We start from the raw sequence: 27,843 nt of genomic DNA on the forward strand, positions 1-27,843 counted from the left end.
ATGTGCAAACTCCACACAGACAGTCACCCGAGGCCGGATTTGAACCCGGGTCCCTGGCACTGTGAGGCAACAGTGCTAACCACCGTGCTCAGACACGAACAAGGCCGACTGTAGCTGAAACAATCAATAACGTTTACTAAGTTGCCTGGGCCAGCTGCTGCAGATATCTAATTTTGTCAAATGCATTTCTGATTAAGACAGGAGAAAAAAATCTCTACCCTAAAGACATTAATTTAATTACCGGTATTTGCATAAACATGGGAGAAATAAATTAAAATGGGTAGATAAACTAGCCGGTCTCCCATGGCACCGATCATGGTTAAATCGAGGACGGCACCATGTTATAAGCACAGGAAGGTTATGCCAAGAATTTGCATTTGTACAGTGTTATAAATCTCATCATCAAGAAACTACTTATGAAATAACGCTGGATGGCCAGCTGGTGGCGCCGTCCAAGGTGTATAAATACTCGGGCGTTGGCCCCAGCTTGCCAGGGACAATTTGTAAGACAAGGAACTAGTGAAGTACAACTAGACCTCCATGTTCTGAAACAAGTTGATTAAAGCCTTGCTTTATGCTCAAACCATGTGCGTAGTGAGTTTTATTACGTCATACAGTATCTCTGCTGTCCACCAAATCCAGGCTGACACTCCCAGTGCAGTGCTGAGGGAGTGCTGCACTGTCGGAGGTGCCGTCTTTCAGACGAGACGTTAAACCGAGGCCCCGTCTGCTCTCTCAGGTGGATGTAAAAGAACCCAAGGCCACTATTTCGAAGAAGAGCAGGGGGAGGTGTCCTGGGGCCAGTATTTATTCCTCAATCAACATCACTAAAAATACAGATTATCTGGTCATTATCACATTGCTGTTTGTGGGAGCTTGCTGTGCGCAAATTGGCTGCCGCGTTTCCCACATTACAACAGTGACTACACTTTGAAAGTTGGTTGTAAAGTGTTTTGGGACGTCGTGAAGTCATGAAAGGCGCTATAGAAATGCCAGCAATGTTCCCTTTAAGCTGCGCGGCTGTGCAACGCTCTGGAGCTCCCGCGCAGCCAGCTCACCAGCTATTAAACGGGAAAAAACACGCGTGCGCGATATTCTGAATGGGCCGCGCAGCCAACAAGGAAATTAGACGAACACTGAATGCGGGTCTTACTTTTTTCTTTAGCTTAACGTGGTGTCAAACCTGGTTTAGAAAGTTCCCAGTCTGTTCCCTCGATCACCTACGCACACAGCAAGCCTACCCACAGCAACTCTTTCCAGAGTGTGGGTGCTGTTGAAATGTTTTCAATGAATGACTCGCAGAGGGGAGCCTTTCATATGGAGCTATGTGCAGAGCTCGGTAGAGGGATTGCAGTTGGAAGCACATAGTATGAACAAGGTACTCTCTTGCTGGACGATAAGCCGTCGCTACTGGTCTGTACAAACGCTGTCCTGCGGCGGTGGTGTGAATGCCTCATAACTGGACTGTTAGTTCCTGAATCCCAGATTTAACAATCACATCAAGTCTGCAGCACAGAAACAGGCCATTCGGCCCAACTGGTCCGTGCCGGTGTTTCTGCTCCACACGAGCCTCCTCCCACCCCTCTTCATCTCACCCCATCAGCATATCCTTCTATTCCTTTCTCCCTCATGTGTTTACAGGAAACTTTGTGCTATCCGGCACCGACGGGACCGAGCTGTTGCCGTTCCCTCAAAACTGCCGGACACACCAGCGTTAATGTTGAAGCATACGGAGCTTTTCATCTCCGTATCTGACAACAAACACTGTTGCTTAGCAACAGCTTCTAAACAGCCGGCCCGTACCTTGGAAGCGTCTCTGTAGCTTAGCAACAGCTTCAGAGAGACTTTCCAGAGCCTGACTGTTGAAAAAAAAAGCCACGAGAAGAAAAAAAACCTAACAAAACGGCTCCTGATTTTTGCCGGTGGCTCGAGCTTGCCTGACACTTAGCCTCCGGATAACACAAAGTTTCCTGTATCTAGCTTCCCCTTAAACCATCTATACTATTTGCCTCAACCACTCCCTGTGGGAGCGAGTTCCACATTCTCACCACTCGCTGGGTAAAGAAGTTTCTCCTGAATTCCCTATTGGATTTATTTATTGTCCAAGTATCTGACATAACACATCATTTATGGCTCGCTTACTAACAGGAAAACCACAAAAATTTCCTTTGCGATGTTAAATTCACTTTATTTTTAAGGTAAAGAAAGAAGCAAAGAAAGAACTTGTATGTATATAGCGCCTTCCGTGACTTCAGGATGCCCCAAAGCGCTTTACAGCCAATGAAGTACTTTTTGAAGTGTGGTCACTGTTGTAATGTAGGAAACGCGGCAGCCAATTTGCGTACAGCAAGCTCCCACAAACAGCAATGTGATAAATGACCAGATAATCTGTTTTAGTGATGTTGGTTGAGGGATAAATATTGGCCCCAGGACACCGGGGAGAATTCCCCTGCATTTCTTCGAATAATGACACGAGATCTTTTACGTCCACCTGCGAGGTCTGACGACTCATCCGAAAGACGGCACCTCCGACAGTGCAGCACTCCCTCAGCATTGCACTGGGAGTGACCATCTGACTCAGAGGCGAGAGTTCTACCAACCGAGATACGGATGTATGCTTTTCTGGCCCCCAGTTTTGGATTCTCCCACATCTACCCTGTCCAACCCATTCATTGTGTTGGCTGACTCCTAACGCCCTTGCAAGCCACTCGGTTCAGGGGAATACATGTGGCCTGTTCCAGTGTCACCCAGGTACCAAGAACAGATAATAAAGAATAAAAGCAAAACGCCGCAGATGCTGGAAATCTGAAATACAAACAGAAAATGCTGGAAATACTCAGCAGGTTAGGCAGCATCTGTGGAGAGAGAAACAGAGTTAACGTTTCAGGTCGATGACCTTTCATCAGAATTGGGAGATGTTAGAGATGTTAAGCAAGTGCAGAGGCAGGGAAAGTGGGAGGGGAGGAAAGAACAAAAGGTTTGTGATAGGTTCATCAGGAATGACGTATGAGGAGAGATTGGGTCGATTGGGCTTGTACTCGCTGGAGCTTAGAAGAATGAGAGGGGATCTCATTGAAACTTATAAAATTCTAACAGGACTAGACAGACTAGATGCAGGAAGGATGCTCCCGATGGTCGGGGAGTCCAGAACCAGGGGTCACAGTCTAAGGATAAGGGGTAAGCCATTTAGGACAGAGATGAGGAGGACAGAGATGAGGAGGAATTTCTTCACCCAGAGAGTGGTGAACCTGTGGAATTCTCTACCACAGAAGGCAGTTGAGGCCAATTCATTAAATATATTCAAGAAGGAGTTAGATGTATTTCTTAAGGCTAAAGGGATCAAGGGATATGGGGAGAAAGCAGGGACAGGGTACTGAATTTGGATGATCAGCCATGATCTCATTGAATGGCGGAGCAGGCTCGAGGGGCCGAATGGCCTACTCCTGCTCCTATCTTCTATGTTTCTAGGATGGAGGGCAGGAGAGATTAAATGACAAAAGCGATGATGGAGCGAGGCAAAAGGAGAGGGTAATGGGACAAGTTAAGAAACAAAAGATGGGTCTAGAGGAGCTGGAAATGGCAACAGCAGAACCATTATCAGCACCTGCTGTTCAAAAAGAAATGGGAGCGGTGGTTATGATCTGAAATGATTGAAATCAATGTTGAGTCCGGAAGGTTGTAATCCTTCAAATAATCCTTTTTGTATGGCTCTTTAAAAACAATGCATAAAAAAAAAGACATCTAAAGCCACAATGGATGCAGAGGAGTTTACAACGTAACAGGTACCTTTAAAGCATCGGGAGTGTCGTCCACGCAGTACACTTTAAGGCTGTACTCCAGAGATGTACATGAGGCGGGTGCAAATATGGCGAGCTGGAGTCTTTTAATGGCTGACCTGGAGATGGACTCCCCAACGAGTGCGTAGGTGCCGAGCTGGTCCAGCAGGACGTGGCAGGACTGGGAGTCCAGCTGACAGTAGCAGGGGGTGTTTAGGTTCTCCTCCTCCAACGTCACCACCTCCTGAAGACGCAGAGAAACCGTTCAATTCAGGTGCGGACAACAACGCCAACAACATCAACTGCCATTTATGTAGCGCCTTTAACGTTGTAAAACCTCCCAAGGCCTTTCACGGGAGCGTTACCAAACAAAATTTGACACCGAGCCACATAAGGAGATATTAGGACAGATGAGACTAGGTTTTAAGGTGCGTCTGAAAGGAGGAGAGAGGGAGGCAGCGAGGTGGAGAGGTTTAGTGAGAGAATTCTAGAGCTTAGGGCCTTGTTACCTGTTGTTAGCGCCTCTCCCTATCTCTGTGACCTCCTCCTGCCCTACAACCCTCTGAGATCTCTGCGCTCCTCCAATTCTGGTCTCTTGCGCATCCTCGAATTCCCCAAGGCTTTTGGTCACCTGTCCTAATATCTCTTTACAATAGCAAAATACTGCGGATGCTGGAAATCCAAAATAACAACAGAAAATGCTGGAAAAACTCAGCAGGCCAGGCAACATCCGTGGAGAGAGAAACAGAGTCAACGTTTCAGGTCGAAGACCTTTCGTCAGAACTGAAAAAACACAGGAAATGAAACAGATTAAAAGGCCAGTTTGGGGGCTGGGAAATGGGGATGAGAGAACAAAAGAGAAGTGAAGAGACATTAAGAGGTATTCAAAACCAGACGAGATGGTGATAGGACTAGTGGAGACAAAAGATGGCTCTAGATTAGGTGTGAAATGCGCTGGCAGATTGAGAGACAGCTGCCATGTGGGAGAGAGAAAAAGGTGGGGGGGAAAGGGCCAAAACAAAGGTGTGGATAAAAAATATATATAAAAATGTAATAGGGGCCGAGGTTATGATCTGAAATTGTTGAACTCGATATTGAGTCCGGAAGGCTGTAAAGTGCCTAATCGGAAGATGAGGTGCTGTTCCTCGAGCTTACGCTGGGTTTCCCATTTCCCAGCCCCCAAACTGGCCTTTTAATCTGTTTCATTTCCTGTGTTTTTTCAGTTCTGACGAAGGGTTTCGACCTGAAACGTTGACTCTATTTCTCTCTCCACGGATGTTGCCTGGCCTGCTGAGTTTTTCCAGCATTTTCTGTTGTTATTTCTAATATCTCTTTACGTGACTCAGTGTCAACATTTGTCTGAATACGCTTCTTGTGAAGCGCCTTGGGATCTTTGACTACGTTAAAGGCGCTATATAAATGCAAGTTGTTGATCAGAGATCTGAAGGAGCCACCCCTCTACAATTGGCATCATCAATCAGCAACGCATCTTCCAATTCAATCAATCAAACAGCAACTGAGTCCAGGCAAAAGTAATAATCCTCAGACATTATTTCTGATGTATGTAACCTGGTGTCAGAAGTTAAAATGCTTTAACATGATGTATTTTTTTAACATAGCCTTGTCATTAGGACAAGTGAACAAGCCGTATTTCACTCGGTTATTGCCTGAATTTGAAGTGGTGCAGCAAGATTTCACACTGCAATCCAATAAAGGTGTCCATCACCAATACGAGTAAAAGGATGAAAATAAAAAGTGAGGGGGCATATAGAGCCAGGAATGGGAGGCCTGTAACCCGTCAGTGACTGCCCAGAGAGCGGGTTCACGGGCTGCACTGAGGGCAGGGGTCAGAGGTGGGGCAAACACCAATCAGAGCCGAGAGGCTTCCTCGCAGGGAGGGTAGATGAGTCAGATAACTGAGCTTTCCCCGCTCCCTGTCCTGGCGTAAACTGCAGAGTGGGGCTGTTCTGCAGCCCAGGCCTCTTGGGCTGCGTTCAGGTACAGTGTGTGTGCGGTGGGGGGGGGGAGACCCCCAGCACTCAAAAGTGAGTAGACTAGGCCCAAATTCCCTAGAGTTTAGAAGCGATCTCATTGAAATGTATAAAATTCTTAAAGGGGCTTTGACAGGGTCGATGCTGAGAGGCTGTTTCCCCTGGCTGGAGAGTCTAGAACCAGGGGTCACAGTCTCAGAATAAGGGGTCGGCCATTTAAGACTGAGATGAGGAGAAATGTCTTCCCTCAAAGAGCTCTGAATCTTTGGAATTCTCTACCCCAGAGGGCTGTGGATGCACAGTCGATCAGTATATTTAAGGCAGAGATCGATAGATCTTTGAATATTAGGGGAATCAAGGGATATGGAGATCGGGCGGGAAAGTGGAGAGGAGGTAGAAGATCAGCCAAGATCTCATTGAATGGCGGAGCAGGCTCGAGGGGCCGAATGGCCGACTCCTGCTCCTATTTCTTAAGTTCTACTGTATGAGAGGGAAAAATAAATTCACAAAATGGGGTTGAATGAAGAAAGCCCTTCTGATTTTGTCTTGTCTGGAGCTCGTGCCATGTCTGACCAACACAGCCTCCGAAGCCCAGCCGAATGGGCAAACAGGGCATTGGATTGACATCTCATTCGAAGGACGGCACCTCTGGCAAAGCAGCAGCACCTTGTGACTGCACTGAATCACCAGCCTAGGCTTACGTGGTGTTGAACCCACAACTACTCTGACTTAAGAGGTGCGAAAGTTGTCGTGTGAGCCAAGCTGGCACACCGGGGATCAAAAGACGGCAGATAATTATGCCAACTATGGAACAGGCAAGTTTCTGCAAGCAATGTTTTTTTTTTGGCGCACCTGGATCCATTCAATCATCGCTATTAGGCGGCAATACTCTGGCTGTCAGTCAGTGGGCTTGCTGCTGCTCGAGTTCTTACCTCCCAGGCTGCCTGGTGAGTCTGCGTCTTGAGTTTCACGGTCCAGTCTGAGCCACAGACGTCTGCGCAGTGAGGGATGCTGAGGACAACAGGCCGACATAGCAACATGCCCGTTGGGCCACAGGCCACCATGGGGCTCAGGACCGTCTGCGAACCTTCGGAGGGGGGTCTTTCGGAAAAAAAAGAGAATGCCTGTTAACTAGTCACCGCTAAAAAGCAACAACTTTCCCGATCTTTACTTTCCCCCTGAGATAAGTTAGTTTAAAGATATTCGCCTGGACGTGGCTGCTGTTGGTGGTGGCGGACAAATCAATCTGATATCAAAACCAGGGACCATAAACACAAGATAGTTACTAATAAATCCAATCGGGAAATAAGGAGAGATTTCTTTAATCAGAGAGAGTGGTTGGAATGCCGGCACGGGCTCGACGGGCCACATTCTATGATTCTAATGTGGAACTCGCTACCACAGGGAAAAAAAACTTGCATTTCTATAGCGCCTTTCACGGCCATCGGACGTCCCAAAGTGTTTTACAGCCAATGAAGTACTTTTTGAAGTGTAGTGACTGTTGTAATGTAGGAAACGCGGCAGCCAATTTGCACACAACAAGGTCCCACAAACAGCAATGTGATAATGACCAGATAATCTGTTTTAGGTGTTGATTGAGGGATAAATATTGGCCCCAGGGAGAACTCCCCTGCTCTTACTGCCATGGGATCTTTTACGCCCACCTGAGAGAGAAAATGGAGTCTCGGTTTAACGTCTCATCTGAAATACTGCACCTCTGACAATGCAGTGCTCTGTCAGCACTGCACTGGGAGTGTCAGCCTAGATTTTTGCATGCAAGTCTCATGGAGTGGGACTGGAACCCACAACCATTACCAAATTCAGAGATGAGGTGTGCGACCCACTGAGCCACAGCTGACAGTACAAAGTGATTGAGGCAAAAAGCTTAGATGCTTTCAAAAGGAAGCTAGACGCGTACATGGGAGAAAAGGGAATAGAAAGATATGCTGAAAGGCTGAGATGTGATGGATGGAATGGGAGAAGACTCATGTGGAGCATAAACACCAGCACAGATTAGTTGGGCTGAATGGTCTGCTTCTCTGCTGTATATTCTCTGTAGTTCTATGTGACGTGAAAACACATTTGCATGACATTCCTCGGCTACTTGAACACTGCCATCAACCGATTTATGTAAGTGGGGTAATGCTTCTGCTACAATGATGGTCAGAGGGGTGTCACACACAAGCGTTATGTGTCTGTCCACGAATATTTACCATTAGCTGGAACTGAATTAAAGGAAATATGTGTAAAGCAGGTACCACCACAAGGGGGTAGCAATGTCATTTTCAAAAGCACCAAAGGAAAATTTGCCGACAATTTTCTAACAAAAATATATCAAAGTGCTTCCTCGCAGCTGTGTTTACAAATGCAGCTCGCTCATAGCTGAGTTCAGCACAACACGGGCATATCGCACCCTGAGCATCATGCAGATAAGATACAGAAACAGGGGGAATGAGGAGACATTTTTACACCTAAGATCTGGACCGTACTACCTGACAAGGTGGTGGAATCTGACCCCACAGTAAAGCTCAACAGGCAACTGGACACGCACTTGAAGAGGACTAATTTGCAGGGTTATGGGGGGAAAATGCTGGGCAGTGGGACTAAATTGCCAGCACAAGCACGACGGGCCGAATGGCCTCCTTCTGTGCTGCAAGAGTCTATGATTCAAGGTGAGATCTGTCGACTCCGTTCTGCTCTGTAGGTGCGGTGTCAAAAATATTTCATCCATTAGCGTCTTTCTTTCTATTATGATGATGACTCTGGGGGTTAAAAACCAGATTCACTGACAGGTGATTTGCCTCACTTGCTTTGCACACAATAGCCACAGAATAAAGGTTACAGCTGGCTCGCTAAACAGGGGAGGGGCCAAGCCATTCAATTCAAATACAAGCATCATGCGGGTTTTGTTTGCATATATGTTTGATTGGCAGCTCTGTTTTGAGTTCAAGAGACACGTGCTTAAATCTCCTTTGTCCCAGTCACATTTTGGAAAGTATTTCTCAGCCTAGCTTGTTCCAATTGAGACGCCGATCTTGAGCTCTTGGAGAGAGGTAGGCCAGAGACTCCGTGCATAGTCTATGACAAACCACCTTGTAAACGCTACAAATTCTGGGACCTGGGGGGTTGAAAATCCTGGATCTTGGTGTAGGTGCACACTGGGAACCTCTGCTGGACTTTACAGGATCAGGGTGAGGTTCCCCAATTTGAGCATTGGTGGCCATGCCTTCAGCTGCCTAGGCCCTAAGCACTGGAATTCCCTCCCTACACCTCTCCGCCTTTAAGACGCTCCTTAAAACCTTCCTCTTTGACCAAGCTTTTGGTCACCTGTCCTAATATATCTCCTTGCGCATCCCCGATTTTAATCGCTCCACCTTTGGCGGCCGTGCCTTCTGCTGCCTGGGCTCTAAGCTCTGGAATTCCCTCCCTAAACCTCTCCGCCTCTCTCCCTCTCCTCCTTTAAGACGCTCCTTAAAACCTACCTCTTTGACCAAGCTTTTGGTCATCTGTCCTAATATCTCCTTATGTGGCTCAGCGTCAAAATGTTGTTTGCTAATCCCTCCTGTGAAGTGCTACATATTTTTGATACGTTAAGGGTGCTATATGAATGCAAGTTGTTGTTGGCACAGGTGTATGAAGGTCCAGGCAATAGTGTCTCAAGTTACACTTGCAAGACTTGAATTGTTTTATTGCTGGTACCCTGCACTAGAAATGGGGTCCTCAAATGGGTGGTCAAATTACAGATTGAATTGGGGAAGGGGCCTGGAGACAGTCATTGGAGAGAAGACCCAACTTTCAAGGTTTCTTTCAAATACCTGGATGCAATAGATCCTTCTCCACTAAACCCCATTACTGAGGACAATGGAAGGGAGATACAGTTGCGGCACATTTTCTAATAAAACTTCAGATAATCTGCCAGAAATTTTTATCGGTAAGTTCTACATTCAATGGGAATCTCCTCTCAATCCAATAGCAAATGACAAATCATTTCCATTGGGCTTTTATGCCTTCTGAATTGTTGGGTTTCTTGATGCCATGACACTCCGGCGTTCCGTGGCTGCAGTGTGTACCATCTACAAGATGCACTGCAGCAACTCGCCAAGGCTTCTTCGGCAGCACCTCCCAAACCCGCGACCTCTTCCACCTAGAAGGACAAGGGCAGCAGGCGCATGGGAACACCACCACCTCCAAGTTTCCCTCCAAGCCACACACCATCCTGACTTGGAAATATATCGGCCGATCCTTCATCGTCGCTGGGTCAAAATCCTGGAACTCCCTCCCTAACAGCACTGTGGGAGCACCTTCACCACACGGGACTGCAGCGGTTCAAGAAGGCGGCACACCACTACCTTCTCAAGGGCAACTAGGGATGGGTAATAAATGCTGGCCTTGCCAGCGAAGCCCACATCCCAGGAATGAATATCTCTTTCACTGACCAAACCCTCAGGTGAAGACTCCCCACTAATATGGAACAGAATTTCTCCAGGAAAGGCATGGGGGAAAAAATCCATTGGAGGGGGCGGGGGGTCACTGAGACTTCTTCCTCCTCATGTTCTGATGGTCAGGGAGGTTTAAGAGAACATGTGCGGGACACCAGGCTATGGGTATCCTTGTGGGAGAAAAAAAGATTCACCTTCTTTCTTGCTGCAAAGAAGAAGTTACCTCTATGGCTCAGTGGGTAGCACCCTTGCCTCTGAGTCAGAAGGCTGTGAGTTCAGAGTCCCACCCTGGAGACTTCATCACAAAAATGTAGGTTGACATTCCCAGTGCTAGGACTGAGGGAGCGCTGCACTGTTGGAGGTGCTGTCTTTCAGATGAGATGTTAAACTGAGTCCCTATCTGCTCTCTCAGGTGGACATCAAAATTTCCATGGCACAATTTCAAAGATCAGGGGAGTTGTCCTGGGTGAGTATTTATTCCTCAACCAACATAAAAAAAACAGAGTATCTGGTCATTATCACATTGCAGTTTGTGGGAGCTTGCCGTGCGTAAATTAGCTGCCGTGTTTCATCCATTACAACAGTGACTACGCTGTAAAGCACTTTGGGACGTCATAAAAGGCACTATATAAAAACAAGTCTTTCATTTTTCTATGAAATCTCATTTCTTAAATACCAGTCCTGTCACTTCTTGAGGAAGAGACGCACTGAAAAAGGTCTTACGCATCGTGCTGTGGCTTAACCTGGCAGAAGCTCTGCTGCAGTATGCTGTGTTCTTGATGATGAGCAGCTGAAGACACCTTGGGAATTATTCTCCACGTGTTAATAAATTCTCTGTCCTACTTCTGCCAAACAGGAAATTAGAACTTGCACTGGAATAATTCCTCTTCGGTTGACTTTCTGCCAATCCATATTTTCTACCCTGCATTTAGATGAGTGGAGGCTGCTTGTCTACCAATTATCGCAGGCACGTCCAAACAACTTCAGGCAACATGCAATTTTCCATTGTAACTACAGGCTCCCGGCAAGTGCAGGATTAAGGTGCAATCACAGCAGGTATGAAAATTGCAGAGCCATCCAGCATTTTTTTTTCTTTCTTCCCACCCTCACAAAACGTTCCTGACTGAGAATACTGTGGTCTTTGTTCTCTCTGAGGAGTGGGGGAGAAAGGCTTCTAAATCCAGGCAAATGAAGGAGGTAATGAAGAACTCATTCAAGTGAAGAATTTACAGGCTAAGGAAAATGATTTCGGTTTATGTAAGAAATGGTCGGCGCGGAGGTGGGAGGTCACCAAGGAGATGTGTGGTCTGTTCCATCTCTAACTTTTTCCACTTCTGACGAAGGGTCGTCGACCTGAAACGTTAACTCGGTTTCTCTCTCCACCGGTGCTGCCTGACCTGCTGAGTATTTCCAGCATTGTCTCTTTTTATTTCAGATTTCCAGCATCTGCAGTATTTTGCTTCTGGTCGATATGTGGTCTGATAGCTTGAGATGTAGGGAACGTGTGCCAATCCCACCCTTCTCCCTGAAGAGCCAACCCTGGTTATTGTTTAGTTTTCATTACAAATTCCTTTTGAGCTCCCAGGCCAATTTGTGGAGTAAGTTTAACCACTTGATGCTCCCGGAATGTCACCTGGGCCCCTAAACAGTACGCTGGAATCTGTATCCAAGCTCCCCTTGTGGGCTCCTATCATGTGAGGATCTGCGATGATTGTAGGATTCAACTCTAAAGATCTGCATTGTACCGAACAGCAGAGCAAAAACTGCCCTGGATAGTTTTATTTATACAAAAGTTCCTCGCTCTTGCTATTTTTAAAGGGTTAACTATTAACTCGTTTGTTTTATGTTAAATGAGTTAATTATTCTGTTAAAATGGGGCAGGAGAGGAACCTGATATGAACATTGCCCTGGGAGTGTACTGAGTGGTGAGGAGGAGAGTGACAGACTTCAAGAGGACATAGACAGGCTGGTGGAATGGGCGGACACGTGGCAGTGGAAATTTAACGCAGAAAAGTGCAAAGTGATACATTTTGGTAGGAAGAACGAGGAGAGGCAATATAAACTAAAGGGTACAATCCTAAAGTGGGTGCATGAGCAGAGAGTATGTTAGCAAATGGTATGTTGGCCTTCGTAGCGAGAGGGTTTGAGTACAGGAACAAGGATGTCTTGCTGCAGTTGTACAGGGCCTTGGTGAGACCACACCTTGAGTATTGTGTGCAGTTTTGGTCGCCTTATCTGAGGAAGAATGTTCTTGCCATGGAAGGAGTTCAGCGAAGATTCACCAGGCTGATACCTGGGATGGCAGGAATGACGTATGAGGAGAGATTGGGTCGATTGGGCTTATACTCGCTGGAGTTTAGAAGAATGAGAGGGGATCTCATTGAAACTTATAAAATTCTGACAGGACTGGACAGACTAGATGCAGGAAGGATGTTCCCGATGGCAGGGAGTCCAGAACCAGGGGTCACAGTCTAAGGATAAGGGGTAAGCCATTTAGGACAGAAATGAGGAGGAATTTCTTCACCCAGAGAGTGGTGAACCTGTGGAATTCTCTACCACAGAAGGCAGTTGAGGCCAATTAATTAAATATATTCAAGAAGGAGTTGGATATATTTCTTAAGACTAAAGGGATCAAGGAGTATAGGGAGAAAGCAGGGACAGGTTACTGAATTTGGATGATCAGCCATGATCACATTGAATGGCGGAGCAGGCTCGAGGGGCCGAATGGCCTACTCCTGCTCCTATCTTCTATGTTTCTATGAGAGACCTGGGGGTATATGTGCACAAATTGTTGAAGGTGGCAGGTTGAGAAATGCATACGGGATCCTGGGCTTCATAACTAGAGGTATAGAGTACAAAAGCAAGGAAGTTACGATGAACCTGTATAAAACACTGGTTCGGCCTCAACTGGAGTATTGTGTCCAATTCTGGGCCCCGCACTTTAGGAAGCATGTGAAGGCCCTAGAGAGGGTGCAGAAAAGATTTTTGAGAATGATTCCAGGGATGAGGGATTTCAGTTACATGGATAGACTGGAGAAGCTGGGGTTGTTTTCCTTGGAGCAGAGAATGTTGAGAGGAGATTTGATAGAGGTGTTCAAAATCATGAGGGGTCTGGACAGAGTAGATAGAGAGAAACTGTTCCCTTTGGCGGAAGGGTCGAGAACCAGAGGACACAGATTTAAGGTGATTGACAGAAGAACCAAAGGCGACCTGAGGAAAAACTTTTTTACGCAGCGAGTGGTTCGGATCTGGAATGCACTGCCTGAAAGGGCGGTGGAGGCAGACTCAATCACGGCTTTCAAAAGGGGAATTGGATAAGTACCTGAAGGAAAAAATTTTGCAGGGCTCCGGGGAAAGGGTGGGGGAGTGGGACTAGCTGAAGTGCTCTTGCAGAGAGCCGGCATGGACTCGACGGGCTGAATGGCCTCCTTCTGTGCTGTAACCATTCTATGATGCTACGTGCAAATTTGGAATTTGACATCGCAGAGTTTTGGGTCACGCATGATTGTCCATTGCAGGGCCTGGTGACCTCTGCGCCCATTCCTGAGAAAACCCATCCCATAATGCCAACTTGGATGCAAAAAGCAGCTGTATCCAATTGAGGGCACACCTATTGATAGATTAAAAATCTTACGTCTGCACATGCTTCCATTATAGACGTCTATGTCCACATTTATGATGTGCCTATGTCAACTGGTCACGCTGTAATTACACCCTTCTGCCGGTGGTGGCGCTGTAGTGCTCGGGTTTTGTGTCTCCCAGTTCATCAGCTGGTACGGCACAGAAACGTCTATGCTCTAACTAACTCCATTTTTTCTGCTTCTCAAGTTGCCAGATATGTTTTGTGTTATTTATCTATAAATAAAAATCAAAGTATATAAAAAATAAGGCCAGGATGTATAACTTTAAAAAAAGGGACTGAATTATGTCTACATGCTCTGGTGAAATTGCCGCTCTAACAACATCAGAACATAAGAATTAGGAGCAGGAGTCGGCCATACAGCCTTTTGAGCCTGCTCCGCCACTCAATAAGATCATGGCTGATCTACGACCTCAACTTCAAGGGTTAAGTTACGAGGAGAGATTACACAAATTAGGGTTGTATTCTCTAGAACTCAGAAATTTAATGGGTGATCTGATCGAATCGAAGTTTTCAGGATATTAAGGGGAACAGATAGGGTCGATAGAGAGAAACTATTTCCGTTGGTTGGAGATTCTAGAACTAGGGAGCACAGTCTAAAAATTAGAGCCAGACCTTTCAGGAATGAAATTAGGAAACAATTCTACACACAAAGGGTGGTAGAAGTTTGGAACTCTCTTCTGCAAATGGCAATTGATGCTAGATCAATTGTTAATTTTAAATCTGAGATTGATAGATGTTTGTTAACCAAAGGTATTAAGGGTTGTGGGCCAAAGGCGGGTATATGAAGTTAGGTCGCAGATCAGACATAACCTCACTGACTGGCGAAACAGGCTCGAGGGGCTGAATGGCCTCCTCCTGTTCCGAACTCCACTCTCCTGCCTGATCCCCATATCCCTCGATTCCCCTAGAGGTCAATTGAGGTCGTAATTTCCCCGTAAACCTACACTTAATCTTCACTCCCTGTGTGCAATGCCACAAGCGATCAACTAGTGTTTTATATAATTAAAATGGGCAGCCATTGTCAAGGCAACAGCCCCTCTACGTATCAATTGGATTTCCAAAACTGCTGGCTAAATGGAGTGCACACAGATCCTGGTATGAACTCCCTTGAAAGAGCCAGTGGTGCATATCAATCAAAAAGGATTCGAGTCCCTTAGTGCGCAGCTTATAAGATACGTTGCACTGAACATTAATATAGCAAATTAATTGGCTCTACTTGAAATAATTCACTTGTGCCAACACTTTTCAAACCAGGTAACTGATAGCAACAGTCGCTCATGGGTGACTTTGGGCAGGAAGCTGTGGCCCGCGATCCCTGTCCAAAACCCTCAAGGTGAAGCTGAATATAATTGCAGCCGTAAAAGGTTACAAGTGGTGGAAATTTCCTCTGTAGGCTACGGGTACCAAAATCGGAAGCCCGTCCATGAAGAGTGCCGAGCGCAGAGAGGAAATCTTCCCCCGCAGTCACCGGCCCCGCGCTTCTGGAATCCTTCAGCGAGGCTGGACACTAGGGCCTGATACTGGGGAGTCCCGCGCCTGGGGAACGCTGCTCCGTCATCGCCGGGACAGGAGGAAGAGCCCTGGCCAATGAATCAGCAGTGCTTCAAGGCCATATCCTGGGAGGAGCGGGCGAGAATATTATTCGATTTGAGTCAGAACACCCAGCTATGTCACAAAGGCCAAGGTTTGAACCGGCTGAGCGGACATGATTGACGAGGATGGTGGAGCCAAGAGCTTACAGTTTCAGCTCCTCCCTGCTCACGTGTCCCTGTCTCTGTAACCTCCTCCAGGTTTACAACCCTCCCAGATCTCTGCGCTCCTCCAATTCTGGCCTCTTGTGCATCCCCGATTTTAATCGCTCCACCATTGGCAGCCGTGCCTTCAGCTGCCTGGGCCCTAAGCTCTGGAATTCCCTCCCTAAACCTCTCTGCCTCTCTCCTCCTTTAAGGCGCTCCTTAAAATCTATCTCTACCTGTCCTAGTATCTCCAATTTTGTCCGATTATGCATTTGTGAAGTCCCGTGGGACATTGTACTATGTTAAAGGTGCTATATAAATGCAAGGTGTTGTTGTTAGGCATCCTGTTCCTTACTCCTGCCCACGCACTGGGCACGAAATGCATTTTGCAACAGTGTACAACCTGAGAAAGATACTGTCGGCAGAATCGGATTTTCAGCCAATACCCTGTGCGAGTGCAGCATTGTTAGTGGGGCAACCAGACCCCACAGGCTGGGGTCACTGCAGTAGTGGCCCCCCTAACCCCAATCAGCAGGTGAACAACACATACCACCACATGTAGGAGCATTTACACATATGTAGACGCGCTTTTTACGGTTTACTTGCGATAGTAAAACAACCCAATGGAATCATCAGGTTTTCTCAATCACTGAGCAGGCTGTGCGGACCAGCTCCCCGATGTACACGAGCTGTTATTAGAAGAACACTGAATGCAGATCCCATACCAATTACTCACCTTGAGAAGACATTCCTAAAATTATATCCTGTTTCCCCGCCCACAGACCTTGCAATATTTTAAAAAATTAGCAAATACGTGCAACAAAAACAGATCCCAGTACAGCAATCACCCAATATTTGTCTTTAATACAAGTAAATGAGAAAGTCGTCCTTTCTGCGCACAGTGTAGTCCTGGTGCAATTTAATCCAGAAAGAGATTAACGTTGGAATTTGAAAACCAAGACTGTTTAAGAACTGTGCTAAATGGTTAGAAGTTCCGATTGGTAAAATTCAGTCTGAATATTCTCATTTACGCCATTTTCACACAGGCAACTACCCAATTTTTTTGTTCTAAGCTATACATTACTGTGTTTCTGTAATTGAATGGTGTGGGACCCACAACAGCAACTTACATTTATATAGCGCCTTTAACATAGTAAAAAGTCCCAAGGCGCTTCACAGGAGCGATTGTCAAACAAAATTTGACACCGAGCCACATAAGGAGATATTAGGGCAGGTGACCAAAAGCTTGGTCAAAGAGGTAGGTTTTAAGGAGTGTCGTAAAGGAGAGAGTGGTAGAGAGGCGGAGAGGTTTAGGGAGAGAATTCCAGAGCTTAGGGCCTTGGCAGTTGAAGGCACGGCCACCAATGCTGGAGTGATTAAAATCGGGGATGTTCAAGAGGCCAGAATTGGAGGAGTGCAGAGATCTCGGAGGGTTGTAGGGCTGAAAGAGGTTACAGAGATGGGGAGGGGCGAGGCCATGGAGGGATTTGAAACCAAGCTTCAAGCCATGCTGAGTGTGTAGTTGCATTGTTTATAGTCACCATGTAAGTGCGGCATAGATTCACGTTGGGAAGCGTGGTACTCACAGTGTATTTTCTCTCTTGTTGATTATCAGATACATTTCGTAGAACTTGCCCTGTGGAATCGCTCCCTGCGGTACCAGTAAGCTGACGCCTGTTTGGAACAAGAAAGGAAAGATTTGCAACTGAAGTGAAGTAACATGGGTTAGAAAATATTCTGGTGCCTGGTGTCAGCCATGGCTCAGCTGGTAGCACTCTCCCCTCTGAATGAGGAGGTCATCGGTTCACGTCACAGTTCAGGGACTTGAGCACATAATCCAGGCTGACACGCCCAGTGCAGTGCTGAGGGAGTGCTCCACTGTCGAAGGGGCCGTCTTTCGGATGAGACGCTAAGCCGAGGCTCTGCCTGCCCTCTCAGGTGGACATAAAAGATCCCACTGCACTGTTTCGAAGAAGAGCAGGGGAGTTCTCCCCGGTGTCCTGGGGCCAATATTTATCCCTCAACCAATATCACTAAAACAGATTATCTGGTCATTATCACATTGCTGTTTGTGGGAGCTTGCTGTGTGCAAATTGGCTGCCGGATTTCCTACATTACAACAGTGACTACACTTCAAAAAGTACTTCACTGGCTGTAAAGCGCTTTGGGACGCCCTGAGGTCGTGAAAGATGCTATAGAAATGCAAGTTCTTCCTTTTCAACATTTCAAAATGAGCGTTAAGTACTCTCGATTCAATGGTACTTTATCTGCCAGAGTCGTGGGCAAGTGGCAGGAGGACTGGACACAAGACTTTACAAAGATTGATAAATAGAGACAGGCAGACAAATATCACATGGTGCGGTCATTGTAAAAGAAAGAAAGACTTCCATTTATATAGCGCCTTTCACGGCCGACAGACATCTCAAAGCGCTTCACAGCCAAAGAAGCACTTTTTCTGAAGCGTAGTCACTGTTGTAATGTGGGAAACGCGGCAGCCAATTTGTGCACAGCAAGCTCCCACAAACAGCAATGTGATAATGGCCAGATCATCTGTTTTTTAGTGATGTTGATTGAGGGATAAATATTGGCCCCAGGACACCGGGGAGAACTCCCCCCTGCTCTTCTTCGAAATAGTGCCGCGGGATCTTTTACGTCCACCTGAGATGGAATAGTTTGCAATATTAAGGCAACAATTGGGTGGAATATTTGCATTTCTCAATGATACTTGGTGACGTGGTGGGTCAACTGTGACTTTGAGAGTAATTGTCGCTGAAACGTCCTAGCAGCTTGCTGTAAGGGTTTTATATAAATGTGCATCAAACTGCTCAGGGTGTTTTTAATCTCTAGTAATCTTGACATTTAGAGATTGCGAGTGCCAAAAGTAATGAAACCCGTTTGACAGGATAACTGCAATGGAAGGCTGGTTTTCAGCTAATGTAGTTGGCAGATGACATTTATCATAAATATAAATTTCATACCATTGTGTTATTGTTGGCATTTTCTGCTCTGAGATTTTTTTTTGATGTTAGCACAGGAGCAGAAGATTGCATCTCACTCAGCATTGAAAACAGGAAATGATAATGAACTGGAAAAATAAATGTTGGTTTACATGTGAATCCAATAATTGGCCTTGGATCCAAGCCAACAGACCGTCTCTCCTTGTCTGAATGGAGACGGGAGTAGTTATGAAATAAGATTCCCGGCCGCTATATAATACTGAGGCGGGAATATCCCGCTGACCTGAAATTAGCATGGTCGGGGGAGTTTTAGCGCAATCTGAACATGATAGCAAGGCCGCAGTGTTTCCTCGGTCCGCCCCCATTACTTTCTGCAGTACACTGTATCAGCAGCTGTGTGAGACCCAGTGTGTGTGGTGGCCAAGAGCCAAGTACTCTTAAATGAAAGGACCGTGTTGGCCTCGGGTATCATTTTGCTAAATCTAGCGTTACATTTTCCGCCGCGCGTTAGAACTCATCCCCCTCCTCTTTCCCCCTTCTACGGCACATACCAGTCGAACCGCACCTGAATTGCTCCTGCCAGGCATGATTTGACGGTAGCAGACAAGAGATTCCTGAGAAGGAGGCTAGTAAGCACGTACACACGAAATCAGGCCCCCACACGACCTCCAACAATAGCTTTGTCATTCAATATACAGGCACGAGCAGAAAACTATCTGGCTGGTCTGCATTTTTTCCTGCACCGCAGAGGTTAATGCTGAGATTATAGAATTACTGTCTCGGGGCCAAGACTCCGAATTGGTCTCAGACTTAGGCTTGTTTAATGGGGGGGCGGGGGTGGGGGGAGGGGACGGGGCGGGGCATTCATTTGGAGTCTGAAACATAATGGGCCAAAACTTCGGGTCTCCACGGGTGAGTACGCGCTGGGTACTCACGCGTAGGCCCAACGGAAATGCCGGTTTCGTGCATGCACTGCGCATGCGCGGGAAACCGGAACTTCTGTTCCCTTAAAGGAAGGGGTTCACAGGTCGAACGCGTGCGCCGGAGAGGCAGCGCGTACGCCTGGAACTTCCGTTTTTTTTCCAGGTTTCTCCGGGAAGGTAAGTCTCCAGCAGCTGCGCTTCTAAAAAGCAGTCGCAAGGCCTGCTTTTAACAAGGTAAGTGGTGAATTAAGTAAAATTAAAACATTTTTTCCACAGGTTTATTATTTTTAAATACTATAAAAAAAGGTAAGTTTATTTTTATCCCCGTTAGAAACTGTAATAAATTTTTTCAAAAATTTAAATTATTGTTTAAAATAGTTATTTTATGTAATTTATAGTTATTTTAAAAATGTGATTTTTAAAAAAATTATTTGAAGTTTTAGTTATGTTTTGGGGCTGAATTGTATTCATAGATTTGACAAGTTTTCCTATCAAATCTATGAATACAGATCCCCTGCTCCGATTGGCTCTCCGTGGCCCACGTGATCCCAGGGGACGCTTCGAACTAACTGCGCCCCTGGGATACGCGGGCACTGCGCGACGGCAGCTGGAGGAGGCCCAGGATCGGAATCCCATGCAGGCCCACAGCTCAACGGCCGGCGCGCTAGGTAAGTGCAGGTCGGAGGCTTGCACCCGCGGGAAGCCCCCGACCCGAATTTCTGGGCCAATGGGGGGGAAAAAAATGCCCGGTTACCATTTTGGCTCAGTGAGGAGAACTCCCATCGTGAAGTCAGAAGGTTGCAAGTTCAAAACCCCACCCTCTCCCTCCATGCCTCTACGGCTGGTTCACATAGACGTTAAAGATCCCATCTATCGAAGAGTAGGGAGTTCTCCTGGAGCCTCAGCCAACGTCCCTCCCTCAACCACAAACAGATTAACCATTCACACTCTCATTTCCGTGCATAAAATGGCTGCCCATTTGTTGACACAAGAGTTGCACTTCACCAGTACGTGAAGATCTTCCGACAGACCTGGGAAAGGGCCCAATATAAACAACAACAACTTGCATTTATATAGCGCCTTTAACGTAGTTGACGTAAGAAAACTACTAGGCACTTGGTCTAAGCGTTAAACAAGGCTTTAATCAACTGTTTTTCAACATGGAGATCTAGTCGTGTCCTTCACTAGTTCCTGTTAAAGAATGTCCTGAGCAAGCTGGGCCCATGCCCGAGTATTTATACTCTCTCTGGACAGCGCCACCAGAAGTCATTTCCCCTCGCTCCCTAGCCTGGCGGCGCTGAAGCTAACTCCAGTGTGACCACTGCTATCCTGGGTGAGATTAGCTGAGACAGCACAGAGCAGGGATTGAACCTCGTAGCTTTCGAGACTTGGTTTAACTCAGTGTCCCGTGACAATGATGGATTTACAGCTGCCCCTGGGTGTTCGGACGCAGGAGTGCCACTAGCGAAGCGTGATTGCTTCGAGGAGACGCAGGGATTCAGGACAGCGCTGAGCCTTCTGCCGATGGGAGAAAATCACACCCTGCAACATGAACATTGTGCTGCGTGTGGGACATGGAGTGGGCGAGCATCAGCTTCTGCAAGACAGGTGGTGTGTGTGCAAAAATAGTCCAGAATTACATAGAATATACAGCACAGAAATAGGCATGGTGAGGGAGTGAAGGGTTATGGGGAGCGGGCAGGGAAGTGGCTTTGAGCCCAAGATCAGCCATGATCTTATTGAATGGCGGAGCAGGCTCGAGGGGCCGTGGCTATTCCTGCCCCTATTTTTTATGTTCTAGGCCATTCATAGAAACATAGAAGATAGGAGCAGGAGTAGGCCATTCGGCCCCTCGAGCCTGCTCCACCATTTAATGAGATCATGGCTGATCATCCAAATTCTCCCCAACCAGTCCATGCCGGTGTTTATGCTCCACTCGAGCCTCCTCCCATCCTTCCTCATCTGACTCTATCAGCGTAACACTGTACTGAATCCGAATAGAAACACCTATGAACTTTACGATATATAAAACAATGAAGAAAATACCCTGGACTGATTCCCAGGCTGTAATCTCCTCTCTCAAGATGACATTTATAAACCTTTTGATCTTAAATCTGATGCCAGCTAAGCCCCTTGATTAAAATGCTGCCAGGAATCCATCACTGAAGTGCAGGTGAACAGGTTAACTGCAGCACAGAGGAATGCTGTGAGTGTGTTAAGCATTCATAGAATCATAGAATAGCACAGCACAGAAGGAGGCCATTCGACCCATCGAGTCTGCGCCGGCTCTTTCGAAGAGCAATCCAGTTAGTCCCACTCCCCCGCTCTTTCCCCATATCCCTGCAAATTTTTTCTCCTTCAAGTATTTATCCAATTCCCTCTTTGAAGGCTGCTATTGAATCTGTATCCACCACCCTATCAGATTAGTTTTGAATTTACCCGTCTTCAAGCCCAGGCTGTGTCCTCTTGTTCTACTGTTCTGGACAAGGTGAAAGAGCTCGTCATGGTCGACATTAGCCAGATCCTTTAGAATCCAAAAACAGCGATCAAATCACCTCTCAACCTTCTCTTTACCAGTGAGAACCTGCCCAATTTACATAATCACTCCTCATAATCCAATCCCTCCATTCCCTCAATCACTCTGGTTGTATTTGAAGCCCGGATCAGATTTACTGCCTTGCAGTCACTGCCAGAAAGCCATTATTGTCTCTGTCATGTGCCCTATTATGCTATAGCTGACATCTGAAACACACTGGTCATACAGAGCGGAGGTACACACAACGGCTGTTGCTGGCGGTGTGCCCTCAGCTATCAAGGCCCTCAAGTTTATAAATCACTAGTTAGATGTCAGCTGCAGTAGCTGACCTACATTGGCTCACGGTCCAGCAATGCCTCGATATTAAAATTCTCATCTTGGTTTCAAAGCCCCCCATGGTCTCGCCCCTCCCTATCTCTGTAAACCTCCTCCAGCCCCACTACCCTCCGAGATCTCTGCGCTCCTCCAATTCTGGCCTCTTGCGCATCCCCCAATTTTAATCGCTCCACCATTGGCGGCCGCGCCTTCAGCTGCCTGGGCCCTAAGCTCTGGAATTCCCTCCCTAAACCTCTCCGCCTCGCTACCTCTCGCTCCTCCTTTAAGACGCTCCTTAAAACCTATCTCACTGACATAAACTTTTAGTGACCTCTCCAAGTGTCCCCTTATGTGGCTCGGGGTCAATTTTGGTCTGATGACGCTCCTGCAAAATGCCTTGGGACGTTTCCCCACATTAAAGGCGCTACATCAATGCAAGTTGTTGCAGCCGAGGGCCCGTCTGCTCTCTCAGGTGGACGTTAACGATCCCACGGCACGATTGGGAGTTCTCTTCGGTGGCCTGGCCGGTATTTATCCCTCAACAGAGGATTTGAGTACAGGAGTAAAGAAGTCTTACTCCAATTATATAGGGCCTTGGTGAGACCACACCTGGAGTACTGTGTACAATTTTGGTCTCCTTACCTAAGGAAGGATATACTTGCCATAGAGGGAGTGCAACAAAGGTTCACAAGATTGATTTCTGGGATGGTGGGACTGTAGTATGAGAAGAGGTTGAGTAAACTAGGCCTGTATTCTCTTGAATTCAGAAGAATGAGAGGGGATCTCATTGAAGCATACAAAATTATTACAGGGCTTGATAGGGTGGATGCTGGGAGAATGTTTCCCTTGGCTGGGGAGTCTAGAACCAGGGGCCACAGCCTCAGGATTAAGGGTAGGCCATTCAGGACTGAGATGAGAAGAAATTTCTTCACACAGAGGGTGGTGAATCTTTGGAATTCTCTACCACAGAGGGCTGTGGAGGCTCAGTCATTGGGTATATTCAAAACAGAAGTCAATAGGGATATGGCGATAAGGCCGGTGAATGGAGTTGAGGCAGAAGATCAGCCATGATCTCATTGAATGGCGGAGCAGGCTCGAAGGGCCAAATGGCCGACTCCTGCTCCTATTTCTTATGTTCTTAACCAATATCACTAAAACAGATGATCTGGTCATTATCACATTGCTGTTTGTGGGAGTTTGCTGTGTGCAAATTGGTTGCCGCGTTTCCTACATTACAACAGTGACTACACTTCAAAAGTACTTCATAGAAACATAGTAGGAGCAGGAGCAGGCCATTCGGCCCCTCGAGCCTGTTCCACCATTCAATGAGATCATGGCTGATCATCCAAATTCAGTACCCTGTCCCTGCCTTCTCCCCATATCCCAATTGGTTGTAAAGCGCTTTGGGACGTCCTGAGGTCATGAAAGGTGACATGAATCAGTCATTCATGAAAGAAAGACTTATGAAATAATACTGAGCGGCCTACAGGTGGCGCTGTCCAGGGAGAGTATAAATAGAAACATAGAAACATAGAGATAGGAACAGGAGTAGGCCATTCGGCCCTTCGAGCCTGCTCCGCCATTCAATGAGATCATGGCTGATCTTCGTCTGAGATCATAGCTGATCTTACCAGTTCAGTACCCCGTCCCCGCCTTTTCTCCGTAACCCTTAATCCCCTTAGCCTTCAGAAATATATCCAATTCTCTCTTGAAAATATTTATTGAATTAGCCTTCACAGCCCTCTGTGGCAGGGAATTCCACAGGCTCACCACTCTTTGAGTGAAGAAATTCTTCCTCATCTCTGTTTTAAATGATTTGCCCGCTATTTTTAGACTGTGGCCCCTGGTTCTGTGCTCCCCGGCCATTGGAAACATTCTCTCTGAATTCAGCCTGTCCAGGCCTGCCATAATTTTATATGTTTCGATGAGATCCCCTCTCAATCTTCTAAACTCCAGTGAGTACAAGCCCAAACTATTTAATCTCTCTTCGTAGGTCATTCCCGCCATTCCAGGTATCAGCCTGGTGAATCGCCGTTGCACTCTTTCCATGGCAAGAACATCCTTCCGCAGATGGGGCGACCAAAACTGTACACAATACTCCAGATGCGGTCTCACCAGCACCTTGTACAGCTGTAGTAAGGTATCCCTATTCCTATACTCGAACCCCCTTGATATGAAGGCCAACATACCATTTGCCTTCTTAATCGCCTGTTGCACCTGCATGCTCTCCTTCAGTGACTGGTGCACAAGAACACCCAGGTCCCTCTGCACTTCCCCATCTCCCAATCTATTGCCATTTAGATAATAATCTACCCTCCTGTTTTTACCCCCAAAGTGGATAACCTCGCATTTATCCACATTATAGTGCATCTGCCACGTATCCGCCCATTCCCCCAACCTGTCCAAATCGCACTGTAGCCTCCTGACATCCTCATCAGAGCCCACCCCTCCTCCTAGTTTAGTGTCGTCAGCGAATTTGGAAATATTGCATCCAATTCCCTGATCCAGATCATTTATATATATTGTGAACAGCTGGGGTCCCAGGACAGATCCTTGCGGCACCCCGCTGGTCACTGCCTGCCACTCCGAAAACGAGCCGTTTATTCCAACTCTCTGTTTTCTATCCGCCAGCCAGTTCTCTATCCACGTTAACACTTTGCCCCCAATCCCATGAGCCTTAATTTTGCATGATAATCTTTTGTGTGGAACCTTATCGAAGGCTTTCTGGAAGTCAAGGTACACCACATCCACTGGCTCTCCCCCATCTATTTTACCAGTTACTTCCTCAAAAAATTCCAGCAGATTAGTCAAACACGATTTACCCTTTGTAAATCCATGTTGACTCTGTCCGATCCTTTCCCCATTTGTCAAGTGCTCCGCTATTTTATCCTTAATAATGGACTCTAGCATTTTGCCCACAACCGATGTAAGGCTTACTGGTCTATAATTCCCTGCTTTCTCTCTACCCCCCTTTTTAAATATTGGGGTAACATTAGCTACCCTCCAATCCACGGGTACTGTTCCCGAGTCAATGGAGTTCCGGAAGATGATCCTTAGAGCATCTGCTATCTCCAGGGCCACCTCCTTAAGTACCCTAGGATGTAGTTTATCAGGCCCCGGGGATTTGTCGGCCTTCAGTCCCCTCAACTTACCCAACACCATATCCCTAGAGATACTAATTTCTGTCAGCTCCTCCCTCTCATTAGTCCCTATGTTTGCCGATATTCCTGGGAGGTTATTTGTGTCCTCCTTTGTGAATACAGAACCAAAGTATGAGTTTAATTGGTCTGCCATTTCCTTATTCTCCATTATATATTCTCCCGAATCGGACTGCAAGGGACCGACTTGGGATTTTACCAGTCTTTTCCTCCTGATATACCGATAAAAGCTTTTGCAGTCTGTCTTTATGTTTGCTGCAAGTTTACTTTCGTATTCTATTTTCCCCTTCCTGATTAATCCCTTTGTCCTCTTTTGCTGTATCCTGTACTGCCCCCAATCTTCCGGTCTGGTGCTTTTTTTTGCCAGTTGATATGCCCTTTTTTTTGATTTTATGCTGTCCCTAATTTCCCTCGTTATCCACGGTTGAGTCACCTTTTTAGGTTTATTTTTATGCCAAACCGGTATAAACATGTTCTGGAATTCTTCCATTCTATCTTTGAATGCTTGCCATTGTCTCTCCACTGTCAATCCCCCCAGAAACACCACCCAATCAATCTTACCCAATTCCCGTCTCATACCCTCGTAATTCCCTTTATTTAAGTTCTGGACCTTAGTCTCTGATTCAATTTCCTCACTCTCCATCTCGACTGAGAGCTCGATCATATTATGATCGCTCTGACCCAAGGGGCCTCGTACAAGAAGATTGCTGATAAGTCCCTTCTCATTGCACAATACCCAGTCTAAAACGGCCTGATCTCGAGTCGGCTCCTCGACATATTGGTCCAGATAACCGTCCCGAAAACATTCCAGGAATTCCTCCTCCTCAGAATTTTTACTAATTTGGGTAGTCCAATCAATATGTAAATTAAAGTCACCCATGATGACAGCTGTGCTCTTATCGCACGCTTCTCTAATTTCCCTTTTTATGCCTTCCCTCACCTCCATATTACTATTTGGAGGCCTATATATCACACCCACTAACGTTTTCCTCCCCATGCTATTTCTTATTTCTACCCATACAGATTCCGTTTCATCCGAGTTAATATCCTTCCTTTCCATTGCATTAATCCCCTCCTTTACCAGCAATACTCGGGCACGGGCCCAGCTTGCGCAGGACATTCTTAACAGGAACTAGTGAAGGACACAGCTAGACCTCCATGTTGTAAAACAGTTGATTAAAGCTTTGTTTAACGCTTAGACCAAGTGCCTAGTAGTTTCCTTACGTCAAAAGGCACTGTAGAAATGCAAGTCTTTCTTTCTTTTAATCCCATTGCAAGTCGAAGTCACAAACCTGAATTGGGCACTGTGAGTCGTCCACCCAGACAGCCGAAGGTCCCACTGGCACTGTACCCGGGCTCCCTGGGCATGGTGCCCAGGTGCTGTGAGCTGAGCACCTTGTTCCTCATGTTCATGACAACGTTGTTGTCCCTGCTGTTGCCTCCTGGGTAGGTCCCCAATGGGGCCTTGCCCGGAGGATCCATCCCACCCACCAGCACAGAGGCGGTGGTGGAAGAATTGTAGACTTTGATCTTCAGGCTGGGCAACGGGTCCAACAGCGGAGAGTTGGTCATCGGAATCTTGTCAGCCGTGTCCTGCAGCGTGTACATTGGCCCTCGATATGTGCCAGCATTGGCCGTCAGGTCTGGTTGCATCGATGAGCTCAGCAACTGTGAGTTGTCTGAAACAGGGAAGAAACACAAATACAATGAGATTTACATCGAACTCTACAGCACAGAAACAGGCCATTCGGCCCAACTGGTCTCTGCTGGTGTTTATGCTCCACACGAGCCTCCTCCCACCCCTCTTCATCGCCCCCTATCACCATGTCCTCTATTCCTTTCTCCCTCATGCACTTATCGAGTTTTCCCTGAAATGTATCTATGTTAGTTGCCACGACACCTCCACAAGTTCCCCATTCTCACCACTCTCTGGGTAAAGGAGTTGCTCCTGAATCCCTTACTGGATTTATTCGTTGACCATCTTATATCGATGGCCCCGAGTTTTGGAATTCCCCTCACAAGTGGAGTTTGCATATTTAAAAAAAATTACATATGGAGCAAAAATAGTGCTTAAATTGACAGTTGTCATGGTGCAGGTCCGTGCCCCTTGACATTCAATGGTATTACCATCACTGAATCCCCCACCATCAACATCCTGGGGATCAGCATTGACCAGAAACTTAACTGGACTAGCCACATAAATACTGTAGCAACAAGAGCAGGTCAGAGGCTGGGTATTCTGTGGCGAGTGTCTCACCTCCTGACTCCCCAAACCTTTCCACCATCTACAAGGCACAAGTCAGGAGTGTGATGGAATACTCTCCACTTGCCTGGATGATTGCAGCTCCAACAACACTCAAGAAGCTCGA

The 27,843-nt window shown here is 46.7% G+C and overlaps 1 protein-coding gene across 2 annotated transcripts in view; it reads right to left on the reverse strand.

Annotated features, from left to right (window-relative positions):
- Positions 1-27,843, reverse strand: part of LOC147098682 (netrin receptor UNC5B-a-like) — a 339,224-nt gene that overhangs the window by 18,127 nt on the left and 293,254 nt on the right. For both annotated transcript variants that reach the window (XM_085970682.1, XM_085970681.1), the window contains 4 exons: positions 26,767-27,153; positions 17,172-17,259; positions 6,700-6,868; positions 3,787-4,020 (listed from right to left, as the gene is read on the reverse strand). In XM_085970682.1, the coding sequence (XP_085826808.1) occupies positions 3,787-4,020; positions 6,700-6,868; positions 17,172-17,259; positions 26,767-27,153 (878 nt within the window). The remainder of the gene's footprint in view (positions 1-3,786; positions 4,021-6,699; positions 6,869-17,171; positions 17,260-26,766; positions 27,154-27,843) is intronic.

Source organism: Somniosus microcephalus, chromosome 29 (genome assembly GCF_052327205.1).
Source record: "Somniosus microcephalus isolate GS21.2 chromosome 29, FLI_Smic_1.0, whole genome shotgun sequence".
NCBI classification, from domain to species: Eukaryota; Metazoa; Chordata; class Chondrichthyes; order Squaliformes; family Somniosidae; genus Somniosus; species Somniosus microcephalus.